At 38.7% G+C, this 13582-nt stretch overlaps 1 protein-coding gene across 7 annotated transcripts in view; it reads left to right on the top strand.

Annotated features, from left to right (window-relative positions):
* FHOD3 (formin homology 2 domain containing 3) overlaps positions 1–13582 on the top strand; it is a 368733-nt gene that overhangs the window by 285119 nt on the left and 70032 nt on the right. For all 7 annotated transcript variants that reach the window (XM_021543138.2, XM_077785050.1, XM_021543129.2 and 4 more), the window contains 3 exons: positions 830–964; positions 4253–4303; positions 9021–9235. In XM_021543138.2, the coding sequence (XP_021398813.2) occupies positions 830–964; positions 4253–4303; positions 9021–9235 (401 nt within the window). The remainder of the gene's footprint in view (positions 1–829; positions 965–4252; positions 4304–9020; positions 9236–13582) is intronic.

The following is a 13582-nucleotide window of genomic DNA, read 5'->3' as shown; positions in this document are numbered from 1 at the left end:
TGTTGCCATGTCTGTGGTACCAATACCACCATGTTAGGGGAAGGTTGTGTAAGAGGACCTACTCTCCCAGACAAAGTAAAGCCAATAAAAAAATCTATGTCAGCACCAAACTATGAATGTAAAAGTGAATGTAAAAGTGGCCTTATATCTTTGAAAAGTTTTACTGTAGAGGCCATCATTTCTGTTAGTATTTAAAAATGGTTTGAGAAAACTGTCCCTTTGTGTTTTACTGATATGTTTATATATGAGATTCATCTTGCTCTTACTGCACATGCAGCAGGGAAATAATGATAATCAAATTTATTTATGTATAAAGGAAAAATATGCCTGATACTCAAGAGAGCATTTGAATTCTCTAGGGCATTTCTGACATCTTCCTTTACTTTTGTTTTTCTGTATAGAGTATTTTAAGGTGTTTGTGACACATCTGTTTTTAACATCATTGCATAACAGTTTTTTTTCCTTTAAAATGTCAAAAATCCTTTACAAGATTCAGCTTTTCTATTAACAGGATTATAAAGTAAAAAAAATTATTTAGACAATATTGCAGTTGAAACAGACTGAAGACTTTTTACACATACTTTGTTTTGCTTTAGAAATTTGGCTGTTTAGGAAGCCTACCCTAATTGTTTTTCTTCAGCTCATCACAGAGTCTATAATCAATTCAGCAAGAAGACTCTTAGCCAATGCTTTGAAAGATCCATACATAAATATTGCCATGCCATTCTGCTGGTTGAGATTATGTTACTTGCTGCATGATTGCTACTTATTTTTTGCCTGCATAATCAATAAAAGTGACACTGAGAAATCTGATCTTCCTTTTCTGCAGGCCAGCTTTGGGTGGTCTCCTTACATCATCTTTTCGGCAGCACCAGGAGTCCTTGGCAGCAGAAAGAGAAAGACGGCGTCAGGAGAGAGAAGAAAGGTTGCAAAGGATAGAACGTGAAGAAAGAAACAAGTTCAAGTAGGACCCAAATTTGCTCCCAGTTTCTTGCTTTAATGTGTGATAGATTGTTCAATCATCGAGACATTCAACTGCAAAATAATTGAATTGATGAATAATGTCCCTTTAAATACTTCTCTTGATCTAAGTATCTTAAAAGCTGAGATTTAAACACATAACAAATTTTGGCGTTTAATAAAAAAGCTATTTTTTTTAAAGGCAGCTAATTACACTGGGTATGTAGAGAAGCTTGATTTTATTAGCTAATATACTCACCAAATTATAATCTCAATGAGGTGTAGGATTTGAAGTTGAAAGAGTGGGAAAAAGGTATCAAGGAGTGAGGAAGGGACGACAGCATTGAAACATCTTTTTCCTTTTAAGTTATGCAAAGTAAAAATGCCTTGCTGTATGGGAGTGCTTTTTAACTACTTTTTCCTGTGTTTCTGAACATGTGTCTCTTCCTCCTGGAATCAACAGCTGACAGAAGTTAATGACCAAAATAACTGTTCAAACCTTGGCCAGACAAATGTCACAGCTGAATGCAGGACTTTGCATTTTCACATCTGAGAAAATGTTGTGCGATGTAGGATCCCAGGGTGTGCTGTCTGAGGGTAGTAAGAGACAAGCCCCCTCAACCTCTTCAGTCCATGCCTAGAAAATCCCAGCAGAGGGGCTAAAAAAGACTGCAGTGGGCCAAGGACAGATGTGGAATCTATACCTGAAATTGTTTGCCTTCAGTCTGAAGAATGTACACTAAGAAATCAATTTGTTTCCTCACAGACAGGAGTTAAAAGCAAACCTTTTTTTAGTAGTTAGAAGACATAGTGCAATAACTTAAAGAATGGTAATATAAATGTTTTGTAGCCTTAGAATTGGTAGTTACGGAAAAGATGGCACAGTGTTTTACGTTAGGTTGTTTATTAGTATGCAGGATTGTTTTCACTGTAATCATCCCTTTAGAAAGAAGTGGAAACAGACTGTGATTCTGTGAATTTGGAAAGAGGAGGAACTTAGGAGTGGTTGATTGATATTCTCCTGGCTCCAGAAGATAGCTAGTTTAGAAGGAAATGAGAGGCAGAGGGAAGGTGGAAGAGCACCATAATAGGATCTTTGGCAGCCAACAGCTGCCCAAGTTCTCCTGAAACAGAAACAATAAGGTTGCAGTCTTCCAGCCTGTTCCAAAAACTCTCCCTTCAAGTGGTATCATCAGGCTGCAGCAGGCTGCCATGGACAGCCAACATGATCTTTCAGAAAGGAAACTCCCAGACTGGATAAGCCAACAGGGCATTTGGCACATTGACCTGTTTGAGTAACAGATCTGCACATTTCAGTAGAGTTTGGCTACACTGGTTGTTCTGTCACTAAAAGAGGTTTCTTAAAATAAATAAAAAAAAAAAATACATTTTCATCCCTTTATTTCAGAGTCAAAAACTGATAAACTAAATATCATGATTATGCTACATATTTAAAATTATTTTTCAATGCCCAGTGTTTTTGTCTTTTGGATTTGAGTTTTGTGATAACCCAAAAGTTACAACTTTTGTTTGAACAGAGGTCTCCAAAGCCACCAGACTTCACAAACAGACAGCATCCCACAGTTGATTAAATAGTCTGGCAGAAGGAAGACAAAGTCACAGCAAGAAGTCATGGACAGTTTCATAAGAGTTCCTGGGATTTCATTATCATATCATCAGTCTGGCTAGAAACCCAGTCTCTGAAGATGTATTTTGATTAAAAATAGCACTTGCAACGCAGTCTTTAAACTCGTGAGCTGTACTGGATTTACCATCATGACTCATTTGTTATCTCATTCTTTCCAACTCTGCCTCAAGAATATTGCACTAGGTTCTGGCACCATTATTGACAAATAGAGGATAATTTAAAGGAGAGCATCACTAGTTGTGAAAGAGCTGGAGAATTAGGAGAGGAACTACAAAGCTTCAGAAACTATTGCAAACTAAAGGAATGCTTTGCAGAATGAACATTTTTCTCAGTAGAAGGACTATTGTACCCATTGCATATATAGAACAATATGTCCTAAACTAAAGTAAAAATAAATAAACAATATGTCCTAAATTTTTCAGCTATAGGTAAGAGTGAAAGTTGTCAGCGGGGAAAGAGTAATGTTAAAATTTACCTGCTGAAGATTTCCTGGAATACTTCTTAAATGTTGTAAAAGTATAACCAGTTCAGAATTCAAAGCCTATGGAGATGGTCTGAAACAGTAATGTGTGTTCCCTGTTAAAGGACTTTTGAAGAGCACTTGCAGATGTTTGATAGCTATTGGTATAATGGATGATAAGTAATTCATTTAATAATACAATATAAAGAGAATTTAAAAAGAGGCCATTATTAAAAGGAGTAGTTCTGAAAATCTTTCTGGTGCTCACAGCTTACATTGTGAAAGAATCTAGCAAATAAGGTGGAGGTCTTATCAGTTTTCTCTGCCAGATTCAACCAAATATTAAAAATATATTGTAAGGAACCATCTTGCAGTGATACTGAGACAGGGTGGATATTTGCTGGGTTCTGCTGTGCTCTGAGTTAAATTTGCATCCATGTTTGTGGATGTGGCAGGCCTCTCCAAAACTCAAGCATCCAGCAAACTTGACTTGGCAAAAGTTAAATATATGGGTTACTTGAGGAGCTATGGGAGTGGCAGCTGACATAAAAGGAGTTTTGTATCTAAAACTCTGAGTGAAAAATAAGGAAGCGAAAGGTTGCTATCTGTCCATGGATGCTGCACGCACCCTCTTGGAATGAGGAATTGTCCTTCATAGTAAAGCCAGTCTGTTGTCCTGTTTCCAGCTGTGGCAACTACAACTCACTAAGGAAAGATTCCTTGGAAAGAAGGCCAACAGGTTTGCTCATTGCCTCAGTCTATCCTGCCAGGGGCTGCACTCACTGTATTGGGGCATTCTAAGATGGAGCAAATGAGGGATGGTTAAATAGCCACTATGGTTAAATAGCCACTCATGTGTCTGCTCCCTATGGATAAGTGCAGTTCATTGAATCTCATTTCAGATCCCAGGTTTCAAAGCATGCTTCAAGTTTTTCACTTTTTGCAGGGTTTTTTAGAATTACTTATATTGACCTTCCAAAGTACATATTTGATGTTGTATGTATGGATAAGTGTAAACTCTTCAGCAATTTTTGGAAAAGCAAACAAGTTTTTTTGACAACAGCCTTCATTGTCTCTGATCAGTTTGTATGTACCACTCTTGGCTTCTCCTACTGTACTTATATTTGTATTACTTACCTTTTTCTTCTGGTTTCTGCTACAACTTACTGTAATTGTCTTTCTAGCCGTGACTATTTAGACAAAAGAGAAGAACTAAGACAAGCAAGAGAAGAGAGGTTTGTATGTCATGCATCCATCCTTCCCTATCCTTCCCTCTGGCTGTTTGTACTTCCTATGTTCTTTACTGTGGAGCTGTCATATGTTTACATTTTTAACTCTGCTTGCACAAAACACTTTTATTCCAAAAGACTTCTATAAGAAAGAAGTTGTTAAAGAGCAGAATGAAGTCCAGCTGTAAGCACAGCAATAAATGAAGAGCAGTGAGAATGCTTAAGAATGATTGATGATCTTTTATCTATTTGTGTGGGAAATAAGCTTACCCTATTTACTTCAGAAAATTGCCCAAATTTAGTAGAGTTATAAATTGAATAAGCCTGTCTTTTCCACCCAGTGGGTCCCAAGTTTTCTGGAGGGTCAGAAAAGGCAAGTGAGGCTAAAGGAAATTGAGGTCACAATCATTGCAGAACTGCAGTAACAGACTGATAGAAGTGGTTCTGACCCACTCTCAGCATATTTTTATCTTTCAGAGCCAAGTTTTCTTTGCCAATCTCTTTAAACAACAGCAAGTAAATTACAAAGCTTAACAGTGTTTATCATTGGGGCATTGTTTTAGTTTTATTTAAATAGCATATTTGAAGGGATGAAGGGTTTGGGTTTTATTTTTCCTTTTTTTTTCCATTCAGTGAACAAGTTTAGAAACTCTGGGCTAGGCTGGGAGGTATGTGCTTATAAAAGCATATTTTTCAAGGAATGTCTTTCAGTAGCTTCTTCTCTACCCCTACTAGTAATTGCATGCTGGAGGAAGTGCTTGTTTTCACCTGGAAGATATGCAAGTTACTGCTTTTATGGTCCTCTAGAGATTACTCTCTGGAGGTACTTTTGGATTGTCAAGAATTGGAGTTACATTATCAAAATAAGAGAGCAGCCATCTCAGAAATCATTGTGTTGCTATGTTTTTACTTGGGGTTTTTCTGGTTGCTTTTGTGTTTTGGGGTTTGTTTTTTTTCCACAAAATCATCATACAGGGGTCATTTTGTTTCTGCAGACTGAAGTTTTATCTGTTGAGGCTGAAGTAGCTAATATTAAAAAATTATTTTAGCATCTCTAAGAGTAAGAAAAGGTAAATGGGCTTTCCATTGTGCTTCCAGTCTCAAAACAATTGCAAATAGTTTAAGGCATTTTCTGAAATGAAATGCATCTGAGCACATAAGCATCATGCACTGATTTGAGCTGAGTAAAACCTTTCTTCAGTGAGCATGCTCATCTGCAAGTTTTGAAACAAATTAGAAGCGAGTTCTTCAGAACTTTCAGGTTGTAAGGGAAAATGCCAACTGGAATATTTTTGGGAAAGTGTTCACCATTACTGCTATGCAATCTGAGACTATTTCACTATTCATTAGTACGGTTTTGTTATCTACAGGGCTCTTTTGAACTGAGATACCAAACTATCAGTTCCTATCATAAAGAGGAAAGACATATTTGCTTTGGCAGCACATAAATATTGGAGAAAACTTTTGCAAATGAACTCTTGCACCAGTAGTTCATTACATTGACATTCTGTAACTACTTTTTTACAAACACCTTTGCACAAATGAAGTTTTATTTCCTATAAGAAGTTGCATGTGAACTTGTTTTAGTGTGCATAGACTAAGAAAATCCTATGGTCAAGATGCCTAGAATCCTAGCTAAAAACTGATTTGTATGTTTCTCCCATATGAATCTTGCTGTTCAATGATTTTCCCTTTGATTGGGTGGATGTTTTCCAGTGGTAATTAAAGAATAAAATTGAGAAAGTTGAGCTCCCAAGCCCTCTCCAGTGTAAGGTGCAGTTCAAATACTGTCCATCATCATGATTTTGTTGGTACCTTAACATTTTAAGTTGCCCTCAGGGCATTACTCAGATACCTAGAGAACTCAAAATGATAATTTCATCAACTTGAAGATGGTAAAGCCAGTGTTACGTTCATGAGGAATACCAAGTGGATAGCCATAGACTTTTGGCTCATTGTCTATAGAGAAGAGTCAGCATAGCCGAGATGGTGTGTGCAGGTTTCCATGGTTTAAAAGAATATGACAGCATATACAGGGGCAATTTGTCAATCCTGTAGTGGAGGTATGGTAGCTTATCCTTTCAACCCGTTCAGATTTTGGTCTACGTGACTTTGCATATCTGCTGCTGGCATTCATTCATTATGAAGTGTAGGAATCCCCTTGGATGGGTGCCAGCTGTAGGAATCCCCTTGGTCCCCTCTGAGCACGGGGAGGAATCCTACATGAACAAAGATAAAAGACAAAAGGCACTCTTCTCCTCGGGACTAAATCCTGTTTATTAAATAGGAGCCACCTCAGATCCAGGTGACACCCTGGGGGTAACAGAGGCCAAGGCATCGGGTGGCATCTGGAAGAGAGAAGAGAGCAAAGGTGTTCTCCAGGGGGGTTTTGAGCCCAGGAAAAGGGGGTGGGGGGAACCAAGGGGCCACATCCAATGGGACACAGGTGAAGAGAGGGGCAGGGGGAGCAGGCCAGGGAGAGACCATCACACCTGAGGCTTGGGTGTGGGAAAGGTGTGTGGAAGAGACCAATGTGACACAAACTCCATAGTGCAAGATAAAAGCTACCCAGTGCAATTTCCCAGTGCAAAACAACAACTAAATAACTATTTAGTGCATTACAACAATGAATATATTTGTCAAAAACAAAAAATAACCTAAATAATGTCATTTATCAAGTGTGAAGCATTAATAACTGATTCTTGAATTTATTTTTTTTTATTTCTAAGTTATACCTATTTATTAAACTTTGCATTTGATAACGAGTTCTGCTGATGTGCTTGCTGCCATTGGAGTTGCTGTTCTGGTTCCCTTTTGTGTTTCAGTATAATAATCAGATATATTTTGAAAAGTTGCCTCTTGATGATGGTCTCTCCTTTGCTGGTTGGCCATGCAGCACGCAGCTACAGAAAATGTTAAAGCACCTGAAAAAGAACTGAGGACAATAAAACATTGTAGCTCCCCACATCATACAAGGATCCATCCAGATCTTTGTTGTAGTCTGCTGGCAAACTGCAAAACCCACTTGGCAGCAGCCAGCTGGGCTGTACCTGTTAGTGCCAAGTGATCAGTTTGAATGACTCTTTATGAATCTGGAATACCATCTGCTCTGCTTGTGAGGAGGAGGAAGACACCCTTTGTAAGTGACCAACATTTAAGGAAAGAGTGGCTTCATGAGCTGTAACAAAACATCATGCTGATGCCAGAGAAATGCTTTCCCCTCTATTGAAAAGGCAAGATTCAGTCTCAAGAATTGGCTTCATGTTAGAACTGTAAACAGTTCCTATTTTATAACCATGCAAGTATGTAGCTTGTTATATTTTCATCCAGAGTCTGTAGGGGTTCTTTTTCTTGCAGAATTTGTTCAAAGCCTGTGCATACCTCTGGAGGAATAAAAGAAAATGAGTTTGTTCTTCATTATTGCTGTTTGCAGTAAGGCAATTGCCTCTGAAAATACAAGGACTGCTCTTCAAAGCCATATTTTTGTTCTCTATATGGATGTTTGCAAATGTGCATGTGTGTGTGGCTACCATATGTACTAAGCATGTTTGTTACCACATATGGCTGACTTCTTTACCCTGCCTGCTTTTAGTGCACCCTCTTACACTAATTTGGGCTGTCAGTGATGCAGAAGGGGGGAGGAGAGGTGTTCAGTGTTATGAAGTGTTTACAACAGTGTGTTACAGGGGATGACCAGAGTGTTTCAGGGACATAAGCAGTAGTCTTGACTAACCTGTTTAACAGCTCACTTGCGGGTAAGGCAAACAGTCTAAAGCCTGATCCAGCTGTATTCATGAATTTATTCCTTAGCAAATAATGGTGGATAAAATTAGAAGACATCTGGAACAGGCACATATTTAAAAGTTATTTTGGTCGAAATGTATAAAGCATACTATGAAGAATATGATTGGTAGCTGGTCTTAATAAACAGTTAGTGAGTTCTGCCTGCCTAAAATGCAAAACAGATGTATCTTTGTTCTTTTAAAGTGACTTTGATGAATAAACTACATGTGACGTCAGGTACAAGCTATTGGATGTCTGAGTCCGGCAGAGAAATTTTTCAGAATAAAAAAAAAAAAAACTTTCCATTGTAGGCTCTGGAGAGAACAAAGTGAATTCCAGTGCATTGCTCTCACAGCAAATAGAAGCAGGTTCAGAATCTTTAGATAGTTAATTCAAACGTTTATTGTTGGTATTATTTTCAGGAAGATCTGTTTTTGTCTGCTGCATTTTCCTCTCCTTACAGCAAGTCTCAGATTTTGGCAATTTGCACCAGTATTAAAGGGCTCTGGGTTTGGAGGGTTTTTTTCTTTCTTTTTTTTTTTTTTCTTTTTTTTTTTTTTTTTTTTTTCTCTCCCATTTTAGTTTTGGGAGAGGGAGGGCTGAGAGGAGGAGGAGGAGGAGGAAGAAGAGGAAAGAGGAGGGTGAAAAGGAGAACAGACAAATGTTTCCAAAAAGGAGAAGGACTGTGCAGACTATAGCTAAAGGTTCTTTAACTCTGCTGGTTTTTACTTTTGTACTGTAATGAGCAATTTAACATTTTTCAGGGCAGTAGTCTTTGCTTCAGTGTGCACTTTTTGGCAGATTGAGCAAGCAGGCAGTTCAGTGCTGTACTCCTTGTGTCAGGAAGTCAGCTCATTCCCTGCAGGTGTTTCATCCATAAACAAGCATCAGCCACAGGCTTCTTTTTCTTTACGGAAACCCTCTGGAATTTAACTTTCAGATACAAATACTTGGAAAAGTTGGCAGCAGAGGAGTATGAGAAGGAGCTGAAGAGTCGGACTGTCAGCCGAGGCAGAAGTGAGCTGTCCTTGAACCTGAGATCTCCTTCAGCTCCATCCTCACCTGTACCCAAGTGCATCAGCCCAGCATCCATAGAGTCCCAGGAAGAGCTGAAGACCCCTTCCATCCTGTGTGGAACTCCTCAGCCCTCAGAAGGTAAGTGAAAAGGAGGGCAGGGGAAACAATGTTGGGTTTATCACAGTTTATTTTGGGGTGGTGATTTCTGATGCATGAGTGCAAGAATACAATCTGTGAGGTGCCAGAGTAAAGGGTCCTACATTGTTCCATCCTGGCTTTCTAAATTACCTATTTTTTGCATTAATTTGGATATAATGCAATCTGTTCGTTAAGAGGAAATACTGCTAATTGCTGCTATGATTTATACTATCACTGTCTGTTGCTCTTCAAATGGAATAATTAGAGAATACCAAAGATCTTAATTTTAGTGTCATGCTCCTTATATATGAGGAGTTACTGAATACTAGACAAACAGTATTCCTGCCAACAGATTTTGCGTATGTGGATTCTCTGAAAGAAATGCAACAGATGAATGCCAAGATTATAATAACCTTCCAGTAGAGCACAGGCTGAATGTAACAAACAAAAGTTCTTGAATTGAAGGCAGTGGGGGTATGTTGATTATTTTTACTACCAAGAAAAAACTCTTAAAATTGTAGCAGAAATCATAAAGGACTTAAAAGAGACCACAGACAATTAGTAAAAAGGAAAGTATAACTAGTGTTTGCACAGTTGGTTTGCTGTCATATAATTTATTGGTGTACAGAGCAATGCTTTTTGTATATGTTTGTATGTCATTCTGCCACTTGCATCATGTAACTCTACTTCAGTCCTCAAAGCAACACATGCCATACAGATTTATATTTGCACTACATGATGTTGCATTAACATTGAGAGCTAGAATGCATGTTGAGGGCAAATTGTCGCCATCACTCATTTTTATTTTATTTGATTTCCTGCTACATGCTATTGGTGATTAATGCATTTGTAACTTGCACTGCTTGGTTTTATGAAGTGTTATGGCTGGTAGCATGCTATAATGCAAGGCAATTTAAGAAAAACGTTACAAATACTGAATGCTGCATATGTTTGTCCTCACTGTACTAAGTAGGTGAAGTTTATTTTATTTAGTTTCATATATTTTTTCCAATTATATTCCCCAGTTTTCTTGTTGGGAACCTTAAGAGTCTCAGTGGAATAATTTCAACTTACAAACCACAGATATTTTCCTCCAATACTGATAGTCAGAAATATCCAAACACCCATTTTGTTTAGTGCTATATTGCTTTTAGAGCAAATAATCTGGATTTTTCCACCATTAGGATTTCAGAACTGGGTAGGGAGCAAGTATCTCTTGTGATGATTATTTTAACATATTTCTCCTGGAAGCATTAAAAAAAATTTGCAGCATGAAATGGAGCAGTACAAACCATTTGGAGAATACATTAGAGCAGGTGTACAGGGCAGCTTCAGACAGCCAGAATATGACAAAGCTATCAACATGTGGGTAGACAGGACCTCTCTACTAAAACTCCTGGCAATACAGTAGGCATTGGAGGGCAGCACCTGGAAGCCTGGCAAATGGACCAAAAGGAGAGAATATATGGATGGGGCAGGGTAGCCTTCCAGCCAAAGGCAGTTACAGAGAGTTGGCCAGGATAGAACCTGAACAGAGGCCTGAAATCTGTATACTTCAGCAGGATCTGGGCATGGGGAATGACTGTTCTTTCAGACCTACCAAAACTATTGGAAAGGTCATAGGAAGTCATGAACATGTGGGCAGGACGTACCATCTGGAAGTGCCCATATTATTGGATATCTGCCAGTGGAGGACATTAGACCAGGCTTAATGTAGACACAGTGCCATGGTCTCTATACTATTACTTGACTTCCTTATGCTCCAAACTGAATTAAAATCTCAATTTTACTGGTTCTAGGAAGGGTTGCAAATCCCACTTAATAGGTAGAGAAAATAAAGCATTAACTTGCTCAAGCCAGTTGTAAGAAAAGCTGAAATAGAGCATGGACAGAACTCAGATTACTTGCACCCCAAGTAATTGCTTTTAGCATGGGGTTCACCATCTTCCCAAGCAGGAATGAAACTGCAGAAGAAAAACAGTTCCTTGGTTCTGTGCATGTGATGCTCTAAAGAGTTTGCAAGAATGGTGTTAAGAGATATGTGATACTCATCTGCAGAATTCAGAACTTGAGGTCAAAGGCAAAGAGTGTTCATCTACTAGCAAAACAATAAGGGATTTTTGAAGTCAGATTTATTTTATTCTTTTTGTGCTGAAATGTCCTTTGGCCATCCAGTATCTACTGGTATTAAGAAGGAAACAGATTCTGTCTGTGGAACTTTGTCTCACACTGTGAAATGTGTCAGTACCACTACCCAGTATAAAAATCTGGACTTACTGAGCTGCAGTGTTTTCTCATATAAAACAATTGGTTTCATTGAAGTAATCAAGTCTTGTAGGACTTACTCTTGTAAAACTTGTGTTATGGCTTTCAGAGGAAATGAAGGCAGCCCTGTAACTGCAAAAAGGAACTTAATTTTTTTTTGGAGCAGCTACTTACTCTTTTGTAATTTCATTGGAGAATATTTTGTGAAGTGCAAGTATGCAGCAAAGGAGGAGCAACAATAACTGAGACATCTCTGAAGTCAGTCTACAAAGGAATTTAAGGTGAACCCTTGACTGAAAGAAGCAGCCGTTTTAGCACTTGCGAAAGTAGGCAGGCCAACCCAAGTGCACATTGTGGACAGTAGGGGAGACCTTCTGAACAGTGGTGGTTGAGGAGGGTTCAAATACTGCCCGAAGCATGACTGACAAGAGCATCTCAGCAGATGAGGAAGCACCAGAGCATGAGCGTGCAATGAGGCCAAAGCAGCCCCAGCTGCAGAGCCAAAGGAACCATGATACTGAAAGTCCAAGGAGGAACTCGGGTGGGAGGACAAAAAAGGATCATTTCTGACAGCACGAAGAAAGAACCAATTCAGTCTGCACCTGTTCTTACCAACACAAGGAATGGGAGGAAAAGACTGGAGTGGGAGTGGGGAGAGATAAGGAGTCCCTGTAGAATTCTAAGAAAAAGGAATCCTATGCTGGAGTAGCTGAAGGGAAATAACAGCCAAGACTTTAGGCAATGCCTGAACAATTGAACCAAGAGGTCTTGGACAGACATACACATTTTAGATTTACGGTATGCATCCACAAGAGACACTCAGCACATCTCCAAGTGGAAGGCAAAGAAAAAAGATGGGGATGTGGTTGGCTAATCAATTTGCCTGACAAGGGATTTGATGGTGAGCCCAGAGAGATATTTCTTCTCTCTGAGGGCATATAGGACTGGAGGGTTGAGTTCTTATCAGCAGGATACCAAATCTTGTGTCTCCTTCAAAGTAGATTTATAGTTGAGTATTAACGGAAATGTCCATATCCCTCTACTGCGTTAGAAGTTCTTAGGCTTGCTTTTCAGAAGGATCAGCTTATAAAGGTGTCATGCTCATTAACATCTCAGGCACACCTTCTTTGCTGTTGATGCTTTTTGATTTGACCAGGCTTCCTTTCCTGAGTCTTTGCACTCTCCACCAGCAGAAGTCTGAAGACAAGGGACGGAGACTGGCCTGTTATTTATTTATCTTGCCACCTGTGAGGTTGCCATTTAGTGTTTTGCCTGGTATGAAAATGGACCCAGTAGATGTAGGACTGAAAGTTTGAGCTAATTTCAAACAGGCCACTACCAAGCATTCACTGAGAATTGTTTTTTTAACATCTTCATAAGTTCTCACTAATATCACTGCAGTGGATTACATGATGGAAATGCAAGTGATGGACACATGTCTAGCTTGCTGGCTTTGTTCTCTTGATAGTGTTTCCTGGGAGATTTCATTTTTGTACTGTTTCTTAAGGCAAGTCCTGCTGGACTTAGCTCACTTTTTCAAGTGATTTGGATTATAGGTGGATTGTTTGATATTATCCCTAGAGAGAGAGAGAGAGAGACTGTCAAAAAGAGTAACAACATATCCTTGTTTTGTTCTAATACTTGGATTTTATTGTTCCTGGAACTTAAAAGAGTGGCCTATGTCAGGATAGTGCTCTTTACTCTTTGTTATGCATTAGATTTTGCTAAGTTGCTGCATATTTCTGCTATGTGTGGAATATTTCTTGTTAGAAGAGTATCTGGAATTCTTTTGAATGTTCAAATTTTCTCAAGCATTTCTTGCATCTCCCCTGAATTGTTTCTATTGAATCTTCAGTGTGGCTTCATGATGACAAAGTTGCAGTAAGCGTTAGGAGTCCTGGCCACATTTTAATCAGCTTCTTTCTCCATCTGAGCTTTGAAGTTGACCTTTTTGGTTATTTCATTACAGTTAGTTTGTTTTTTGTTTTTTTTTTAATAGAGAAATATCCAAAATTTATATGAAATTATGATTATTCATTGATTAATTTGTGACATTTGTGTATATGGACCATTGAACCATGG

Source organism: Lonchura striata, chromosome 1 (genome assembly GCF_046129695.1).
Source record: "Lonchura striata isolate bLonStr1 chromosome 1, bLonStr1.mat, whole genome shotgun sequence".
Classification (NCBI taxonomy): Eukaryota; Metazoa; Chordata; class Aves; order Passeriformes; family Estrildidae; genus Lonchura; species Lonchura striata.
This window is presented reverse-complemented; position numbering and strand designations above follow the sequence as displayed.